The sequence below is a fragment of the Oryzias melastigma genome, linkage group LG14 (assembly GCF_002922805.2).
Source record: "Oryzias melastigma strain HK-1 linkage group LG14, ASM292280v2, whole genome shotgun sequence".
Classification (NCBI taxonomy): domain Eukaryota; kingdom Metazoa; phylum Chordata; class Actinopteri; order Beloniformes; family Adrianichthyidae; genus Oryzias; species Oryzias melastigma.
The window spans coordinates 13,023,340-13,032,792 of record NC_050525.1 but is presented as its reverse complement, the minus strand read 5'-3'; the positions used below and the strand labels follow the sequence as shown (position 1 = coordinate 13,032,792).

At 40.6% G+C, this 9,453-nt stretch overlaps 1 protein-coding gene across 3 annotated transcripts; it reads left to right on the top strand.

The window, feature by feature from the left end:
• The first annotated feature begins 638 nt into the window (after positions 1-638).
• On the top strand, positions 639-9,233 carry dpf2 (D4, zinc and double PHD fingers family 2). 3 transcript variants are annotated; one of them, XM_024263896.2, is made up of 12 exons: positions 639-867; positions 2,947-3,107; positions 3,501-3,611; positions 3,728-3,906; positions 3,999-4,091; positions 4,159-4,237; positions 4,510-4,551; positions 5,292-5,429; positions 5,509-5,640; positions 5,733-5,845; positions 6,110-6,191; positions 7,618-9,233. In XM_024263896.2, exons 1-12 carry the CDS (start codon positions 836-838, stop codon positions 7,698-7,700), a joined length of 1,245 nt encoding a protein of 414 aa, XP_024119664.1. In that variant the 5' UTR covers positions 639-835; the 3' UTR covers positions 7,701-9,233. The 3 variants fall into 3 exon arrangements, with proteins under 3 accessions (XP_024119664.1, XP_024119682.1, XP_024119672.1); XM_024263904.2 differs by having other exon boundaries at positions 747-1,044; XM_024263914.2 differs by lacking the exon at positions 4,510-4,551 and having other exon boundaries at positions 728-867.
• Positions 9,234-9,453: the final 220 nt, after the last annotated feature.

Sequence of the window (9,453 nt, the reverse complement as noted above, 5' to 3'; positions counted from 1 at the left end):
AAGGAGAACATTTATGAGTTGAAGATTTGTGTTTATCGCCACATTTGTAAGGAAAATGCACATGCGGAGTGAAAAACAAAGCATATTGCACCCAGGAAAAAATTTGCTCAATGCTGATGTAACCTTTAAACTCTTGATTTGAGCTTTTAGTATCCCCACATTCCAGAGCAGACTGCACGCATCCCTTCACCAGCCTCACAGAGCTGCCCTTCACCGTCAGGCCCATTTGAGCTGGTGTCAACAACACATGCTCTGAACATGTGTTTAACATGTGAAGGAATGTCATATCAAACAATAAACCCAGAGTCTGGTCAAAGTATATCGACAATATGGAGGATTCTACACTCATTATTTAATTAAGAGAATGTCCTTTTTTGATGGAGGCAGAGTCATAATGTGGGCTTGTTACTTCCTTTGCTTTTAAAATAGGCGAGTCATCTTTGGATCTCATTGCAGAGATAAAAAGGTGAGTTTTTTTTTTAAGTTACGTTTCTAATATGACTTGTTCCTACAGACCTGAAACGTTTAATCCAGTGAAAACCTAGTAAGAATCAAAGATAGAATAAGCTGTTGGTGTGGGTTAAGTTAACCAGATCAATTTTATCATTTCAAAATAAGTCACTTCTTAAAGAAAAAAGAAAATAAAAAGATTTGTCACAACAAATCAATAATTTGCTCAAAATTGTGCTAAGTTGTTGCCTCACAAAAATATCCATGTGTAGTTACTGATATAGCCAGTAGGAGGAGCCTGTGTTCAACCTTGACCTCACCGCCTACAAGTCCAGACTCGGGTACACATTACCCGGCAGCCACTTTACCAGCGTATTGAAGCAAGATGGCAGCTGTTGTTGAGAATGTTGTCAAACTGTAAGTGCCGGACTTCTGTCAACACGTTTCACCTGCGCAGGTGACACGCTGAATTGTGTCCATACGGCGGTTCGGCCACATTGTAAGCTAGTTAGCTTAGCAACCTGTTTGACTGACTCGGTTCGGGTAGGCGGCAGAGTTGGAGCGCCGTGTCTGTTCACATCCTGGAATGGAAGTGTAAGTTACCAACACGCAGCTGACCTTTCTATAACATGTCACTGGTAAGGTTGAACACCGCGAGTAACATCGCTGGAAAGAGAATTATTATGACCGAGGTTAGTTGTTGTGGGCTTTTTAGCTAACCTGCTATGCTAACGATGGAGTCCAGAGGAGCTCGCGGGCTAGCTTGTTTGCTAAACAGTCATGTCACTGTCGGCTTTGACTTTTACTCTGAAATGAATGAAAAGCTGCCCTCTAACAGGACTCGCTGGCTTTATAAAAAGCCGCTCTGATAACCTTCGCCTGGGTTCAGGCCGGTGGTTAAATGGAAGTGACATGTCTGCCCCGAACGCGCCTCCGTTTCCGCTGTGAGTGAAGCCCGGTGACGGCATGTCACCTCCAGAGACACGGACACGGGGGTTTAAACACAACACTTTAAACGAAAAGTTTATACAAGTTTTAGAGTAAATCCAGATTTTGTTATATTTGAATCCCCCTGCAGATAGTAAAAATAAAAATAAAAAAATACACATTTGTGATTCGTCAAGTTAAATTAAATAAGGACATATTCTTGGGGGGGACTTCAAAAAATAACGTTGAAAAACAAAAACAAGAAAAAAATATTTCAAAGAAAAATTAATTTAGTTAAGATTTAAATATGAATTCATAAATTGATAAATATTATTATTAACAATAATTATAAACACATGTTATTAATACATTATTCTTAACCACTATTTTATCAAAGAGATATCAAGTATTTTAAGTAACTATATTGTATTTTCTTTGCATAAATATAGAAAATACTATTTTTCTAATATGCAAAACTAATATTTGTGGTTCATCACATTTCTTGCAAATGATAAACAAACCATTTTTTGTAGTTTGATCAGCTTTATGGATGCACATAAAGTTGTATTTCTGAAGAATTGGCTAAAAATACTTGAGCATTTTCAGCTCTGTACATAGAACAGGAACAGAACATGATGGTGCAACAGCTGCATGGAGATGCATGTGTTAACCCTTTCAAGACCAGAGTTGTAGAATGTATTTTATCCTCCTGAAAACCAGAAATTCTCATTTGTCGTCTGTTGAGGACATTTCTAAACCTCCCAACTACTGCATGATACTAAATCAAATCATTTTGGTGTCTACAGAGGACATTTGAGGATTTTCAATGGCAGCAAATATAAATGGACGTGACTCTGGGAATTGTATTTTTTAAGTAAATTTGGCTCTGAGAGGATTAACGGTTAAATAAGTTTTAAGTTTAGAGGAGCAGTAAGATATCAATCCTCTTCATTCAAATAGAGACAGTTCCAAACTGAATATAATATTTTATTAGGGCTTATTGATATCAAAATGATGACCCGAAAAAAATCGTAATGACTGAGGTAGAGTGGTCAATCTTCGTTTGAAAGGTCTCAGGTTCAGTTCCCACTTTGCCTGCCCATTTGTCAGTGTCTTTGGGCAAGACGCTGAACCCCTCATTCCTCTTAGTGGTCCGATTTGCTCCTAAACGTTAAATAAAAGTAGAAAAATACTATTCAAGTATACACAATTTCTTATTTTATTTATAATCTGTTCATAAATCTCCTTTGTTTTTTCCATAATCGGAATTGATGCGTCTTAAACGAAAAGCTCTGGGGCGCTCTGTGATAAGACCGTTTGTTTTCATTCTTTGCTTCCTTCTTTGAACTGAAGCCTTTGAAGACTGAGATGTCTGTTGGAAGTCTGTAGCTTATACATTCCTAACTCTACTGAAAATTTTGAAGTAATTATTAGCTCTCACACTACATGTATTCCTTCTATTGATGTGTAGTTTTTGATCTTTCAACAAAAGAGCCTCCTGCTTTAGCTGCTTCCTGTGGTAATGTGGAGGTACACTCAAAGACCTGCCTGCCTCTGTGCTTCTGTCAGTTTGGGAGAGCAGTACTACAGAGACGCCCTGGAGCAGTGTCACAACTACAATGCCCGGCTGTGCGCGGAGAGGAGCGTCCGCATGCCGTTCCTGGACTCTCAGACCGGCGTGGCTCAGAGCAACTGCTACATCTGGATGGAGAAGAGGCATAGAGGACCAGGTGAGGCGTATCAGAGAGCACACCTGTGCTGAACATCAAGTAACCGTTCCATCCTGCTCCTGCCATCGCTGCCCCCTCCCTTTTGACTTACTTTAACTGGGTGTTACACACTAATGTCACCGATTTTACTAAGAACTAGGTATCCATGGAAATTTTGTTGAGTTTTTGAGTTTGTGCTGGTGGTGAAGTTTTCACTTCAACACACATTAACAAAGGAGAATTGCAAAAACAGTAAGGTCCTTGTAGTCCAGGACTGCTGCGGGCCAAAACAACACTTAAAAGACATGAGAAATCCAAAGAAGTTCTGTCTGGTTTGATCTTTCTTTTATCATTTTGTACAGAAATGAACTTAATGAATTGGATTTGTGAGTTACATCAGGATGTTCTGTGCAGGCGTGGCACCAGGACAACTCTACACGTATCCAGCCAGGAGGTGGAGGAAGAAACGCAGATCTCATCATCCTCCGGAGGATCCTCGGCTGATCTTCCCTCCTGTAAAGTCAGGTGCTTCAGTGTTGCTCCGTTCATCCTGTCAAAGTTTGAAGTTGCAGGAATGATCAATTTAAAAAAAAACATTTTAAGTAACCAGGATATATTTTTTAAACCTTTTTGCCTCTCAGAGCTGGATTTAGGGCTGAAGAAGGACGCTTTGCTGTCGTCAGACGGCAGCAGCCTGGAGGCGCTGCTAAAGGGGGATTCCCTGGAAAAACGAACTGCTGCAGATCTCCGCGGATCGGAGGAGGATTCAAACCAGAGCGATTACACGGGCAGCCTGAACCCGGCGTCTCGCATTAGAAAGGTTTTTCCCCTAACTTTTTTGTTTTTATCTGAAGTTTTCTCTTAGAAAAATGTCATAAAGTAATAATCATTTTGACTAATCTAATTTACCAGAGAATCCTCGAGCCAGACGACTTCCTGGATGACCTGGATGATGAAGACTATGAAGAAGACACGCCTAAGAGAAGGGGCAAAGGGAAAGGAAAGGTAGGAATCTGCTCAGCCTCAGCTGCTGCTGCTGGTGTTTCCCGGCTGATGCCAGGTGTGTCCGCAGGGCCGCGGGGTCGGAAGCAGCCGGAAGAAGCTGGACACGGCGGCGCTGGAGGACCGGGACAAGCCGTACGCCTGCGACAGTGAGTCACGCCAAACCCTCCGTCATCTCAATCTGAGCGGTTCCATTTTACCAAAAAGCATTTTCTGTTACACTCTCATCCCTTCCTCTAAAGTTTTCAGTTTTATAAAACTAATTCTGATGTCACACGTTTTAATTGACCTCCTCCGTGGGTGGGTGTGGCCATCTCTTCCACTCCTTCCTGCTGATTCCATTCGTGTGTTTTTCTTCTATGTGAATCGGTTTCGCTTTCAGCTGGTGTCTGTGCTCTCTTCTGTCCCTTCTATCTTCCAGACACTCTCAAACAGAAGCACATTTCCAAACCTTCTGAAAGAGGTATATTTCTATTTTTCTCTCTAGCCTGCTTGTCCACCTCTCCCCGTTTAACGTTGATGCCCTTTGCTCTGTTCAGTCAAAGCTTCTACGTTTTATTTCTCCTAAAACTTTTTGTTTAGTTATAACCAAATCCCGTTTTCTGTAAGAGACTTCCCTGTTTCAGAAAAGACTGAAAGTCCCCTTTTGGCGTTCCTCACTTTTCCCTCATGTCTCGATGTGTGATCGCATTCAAAATGTTTTTGTCCCTCGTCATCATTTTCCCGCGCTGCATGTTCTCTGAGTTTGCCGCATGTCTGCTATCTGTCTGTACTTCTGCTGCTTTAGCCTCCTTCTACAGGAAAGATGGCGCAACACAGTTAGTTAGAGGAAATGAGGAGCTGAGCTTTTGTGGAAGTGAAAGAGGAAGTGACATCGCTGAGCACTATCTCATGACAAACCTCACACCCCCACAACAGCAGCCTCACAGAGAGATGTTTGTTCTTCAGAATCCTTCTCCAACCGTCTCATTTATGTTTGAATTAAGACAAAAAAAGTGTTTCTGATTGATAAAATGTCTTTCAAAGTTTGTTTTTCGTTTAAAATGCTGCCTTAGAGCAGTTTTTTACATTTTTTCTGTTTTATCTTAGACATCTTTTAATTATGAACTAAAGAAAACTTGTGGTTTCCATGGTTACAAATCCATCCTTTCAGTGTTTGTTGGTTTTCCTGCTCATCCCAATTCATCTCCATTTCTTCTGCAGTGTGTGGGAAGCGTTACAAGAACCGTCCAGGCCTCAGCTACCATTACGCTCACTCCCACCTGGCCGAGGAGGAAGGCGAGGAGAAGGACGACCTGGACATGAGCGAACCCGCCCTGCCGCCGCCCAATGAGCCAAAGAGTAAGGCGCCAGCAGCGCTGCTTTCTGACGCTTGAGGAGTTTTTAAACCAGCTGACGGGATTCGAATGTTTCCAACCAGCTCCCAAGAAAGGTCCGGACGGTCTGGCGCTGCCCAATAACTACTGCGATTTCTGTCTGGGAGACTCCAAAACCAATCACAAGACGGGACAGTCAGAGGAGCTGGTGTCCTGCTCCGACTGTGGACGCTCAGGTGGGCTGATCTTATTTACAGTTATAACATAAATAGTTAAAATGTTTTCTGTGCAGAAGGTTGAATAGGTGTCCATATTTTCTTTGATGTAGGCCACCCGTCCTGCCTGCAGTTTACTCCGGTGATGATGGCCGCCGTGAAGACGTATCGCTGGCAGTGTATAGAGTGCAAATGCTGCAACATGTGCGGCACTTCAGAGAATGACGTGAGTTTCTCTGCAGGAGTTTTTAGCTTCTGTAATATTAAGCTTTTTTTTTCTTAGTTTATCAAACCTTTTTTTTTCTCCGTAGTTTGAGTTTAGGGTCATTTCAATAGAAAGTTAAATAAAAAAAATGTTCCAAATGTGTCTCTTTGTAACTTTAGGGACACAAATGTCTTTACAGAATTGAAACATTTGTCAAAAAAACCTAAAAGCTTGGAGTGAATAAGGTGGAGGGGCTCATCTGTTTTTCTATCTGTGGTTGTCCAGGATCAGCTCCTGTTCTGTGACGACTGCGACAGAGGCTATCACATGTACTGTCTGAACCCCCCCATGTCCGAGCCTCCAGAGGGTGAGTCTGCAACGCTGAAAGACTTTCATTTATTTGTCGATTTTACGAGTCAAAGATAAAAAAGACGGCATATTTTCTTAAATGAAACCCAGTGTGTGGCCTAGTGAAAGTGTCTGCCATGGGACTGGGAAGCTGTGAGTTCAAATCATTGACTGCATATGAGAACTGGACAGAGTGAGTGTGACATCACGCATAGGAAATGATTTACTTCTGGCTCCAATCAAATTAAGCCAATTCAGTCGCCATTTATTCGTGATATGAAGACCGCCATGTTGGAACCAGACGACATCGGTAAGCAGTTCGTCTGAGCCGTCATTTCTATGGCAACCACTCTGGCCAATCAGGAGAGCTTGTTGGAACGCCACACCCCTACCACTTGAAAGCGAGCTCAGGAGAATCTGTCAAACGTTTTGAACGTTCAACGTAAGACCACATAATTTTATTCAGGCAACTGATTGACCAGTTTATAACTTTAATAACTTGAGCTACAGAAAAAAAACGTGAAAAAAAAATAGAATTTGCAAGAACATGTTAAAAGTATACGAGCAAGAATGGTTACAGAGAATGACTTAATAATCACTGTTTATTTCCCTATAGAAGTTTATGGGGTTTCGGCTTATTGGAACAGGTGGTTACTTCCTGTTTGGAATGCCAAGGGGGAGGGGTTACTCACTCCAGTTCTCATATACAGTCAATAGTTTAAATTCAGGGTTAGGTCATACCAAAGAGAGACCCACTCCCTCTCTGCTGGACCTTCATTTAGGGCGATGCGTTGGTGGTGTCAGGGTTTGGGTCAAATGCAGAGAACACATTTTGCACACCCAGTTGTGTGACAACTGTTAAAATTTTACTTTTTACACTTAGTTGTTTCCAATTGAAATGAGTCACCCAAAACATCTGAAAGTTTATTAACACTTACAGAAAAAAACATATTCTATTTTGCAACCTGCCAACAGCTAATAAAATTCTGATATGGAAAAAAGTTTAGTTTTTTTTCTTTTTAAAGTAACTCAAGATTTGTGCAGAGTTTCATAAAACAGCTGGACCTTTTTCCATGAGTTTTCTAATTGTCTGGGTTATTTTTTGTCTAAAAATGACAAATTTATGCAGTACTTCATAAATACAAAAATATACATATGCATTAATCATCATCATCATACAATCAGTCCCCAAAATAGATCTTTATGTGTCACTTGCTGGTCACTGGAGCAAAAAAAAATAAAAAAAGAAGTTCCAGAATGTAGTCAATTTAAGAAATCTGACTTAACAGCAGCCAACTCAGAGAGGATCCATTGGAGGAAGCACTGTAAAGAAATATAATTTAAAACAAAATATTGATTAAAAACAACAAACATAAATACAAATATAAAATGAGCTAAAATCCTTTTCACTCTGATTTTTCTTGAATTTCTCTTCTCACTCTCAGGAAGTTGGAGCTGTCATCTGTGTCTGGCCCTCTTGAAAGACAAAGCATCCATATACCAGAACCAGAACATGCCCACATCATGATGGTCCCCCAGCCTGCCCTCAGTCATCACCCCTCCCTGCCCCCGGGTCCTGTAGCGGTGTGGGTTCACTCTGAAGATGCGCTTCCTCTGACCTAGCCTGCTCTGGCTCTGATGAATAGTAAGAAGGGAAGCATCTCATCAGGTCAGCGTTGATAATGACTGTTACACAGTTCCAGGCTAATAAATGCTCTTTCACCTGCTTGCCACACAGCTAACCCAACTCACTCAGAGACAGACAGCTTCTAAACAGCCAAATATCCCAGTCCTCTTCAGCTTTTCTACACAAAGTTCCTTAAGTCCTGAATGGGGCAGAGCTCTAACATGAAATGACATTTTTTTAATATTTATATATTTCTACGGTTAAATAATGTTAAAGTATGTAGACTTGAAGAAAAAAAAAGATGATAATAGGAGTTTTTCTTATCAGTGCCCTCTCTTCATCAAACCTCCTGCTGCTCTGCTGATCATATCCTCTGAGATGGAGATCTGAGACTGTTAGTGTTTTCCAGCTCATCCTCTGCTGCTGCACTTTGACAAAAAAAGTAAAAAAAAATACTCACCTTGTTTGTCAGTGAAGCCAAAGGCTTAAAATTAATTATTGTGGGTTTTTTTTTTTTAATGAGCTTCATTTGACTTTTCCTGGTAAAGTCCGACTGCAGTTCCCTTTGCCTCGCCCTGACACATGCAGCATCACAAGCATGTTGTGTGGATGTACAGAGATCAGATTGGGATGGCAGTGACACCAGACGGGAATTATCGCTGTGTTCTAACAGTTTACTGATTCTGGACCCTACTTGGTAAGTGGAGGTTTGATGTCTCATAAAGTCCCAGGAGAGATTGGAGAAAATATGAGTAAAAGTTTTATACAACACCAATTATTTTGGTTGAAAGTGGCTCAACTGATAAACATAAACTGATGTTGCCACTGCTTTCTAAAGTTTTTAAACATTTTCTCCTGCGCGACTAAAAACTGAACAGAGAAACCATTTGTGATGGGTTTTAATGGGGGGTGTGAGGACAGATAAAACTCAGAGCTGCAGAAGTGCATTCTGGGAACTGTAGGTTTAAGCAGGTCAAAATGGGGGAGTGGTGTAATATAAATTAACCATTCTTAATATGTTCTTTCAGTAACCATCTCAAAATGACTAAAGCATTACCTGGTTTATTTCACATCAATATAAAACTACTAGATATTTATCCGTTTTGTATTCCTGTAATGTTTGCATACCTGACACGAGGGCGTTTTGGTTCTGCTGAGCCTTTGATTCAGATCCAGGAAAGTAGAAATCATTTGAGTCGGGATTCACATAGAAGAAAACTCCAAACGTAGTTCATAAAATCCCAGCTCAAGGGTTAATTAATGTTTTTTTTAACATCAGACTATCACTTTTTTTGTTTCTGGTTTTGGGAGAAGTTTAGTTTACTTAGTGGGTGATTTCTCTTTGGTTGGAATCTTGTTTGAGATGTGATGGAATGTTTCATTGTTTGGAAAAAAATGTCTTCAGGAAAATAAAATATTTGACTCTTATCATCACCAGTTTTTCTTTTATGCTTTTACTTTGGTGAGGAAAAAGCTACACCCCTTTCAAAACAAGACTTGTGGAAAGTTTAGTCCTTTTCTCTGACACGTTAGCCCTCAGAAAGTACCTCAAAAAAGTTCTTAAAATATTAATTTTATATATATATATTTAGGTTTAGACTAGGTTTGAATTTTTTGAAGAAAGGTCATGCCAGGTCGTTTCTTTAACATACAG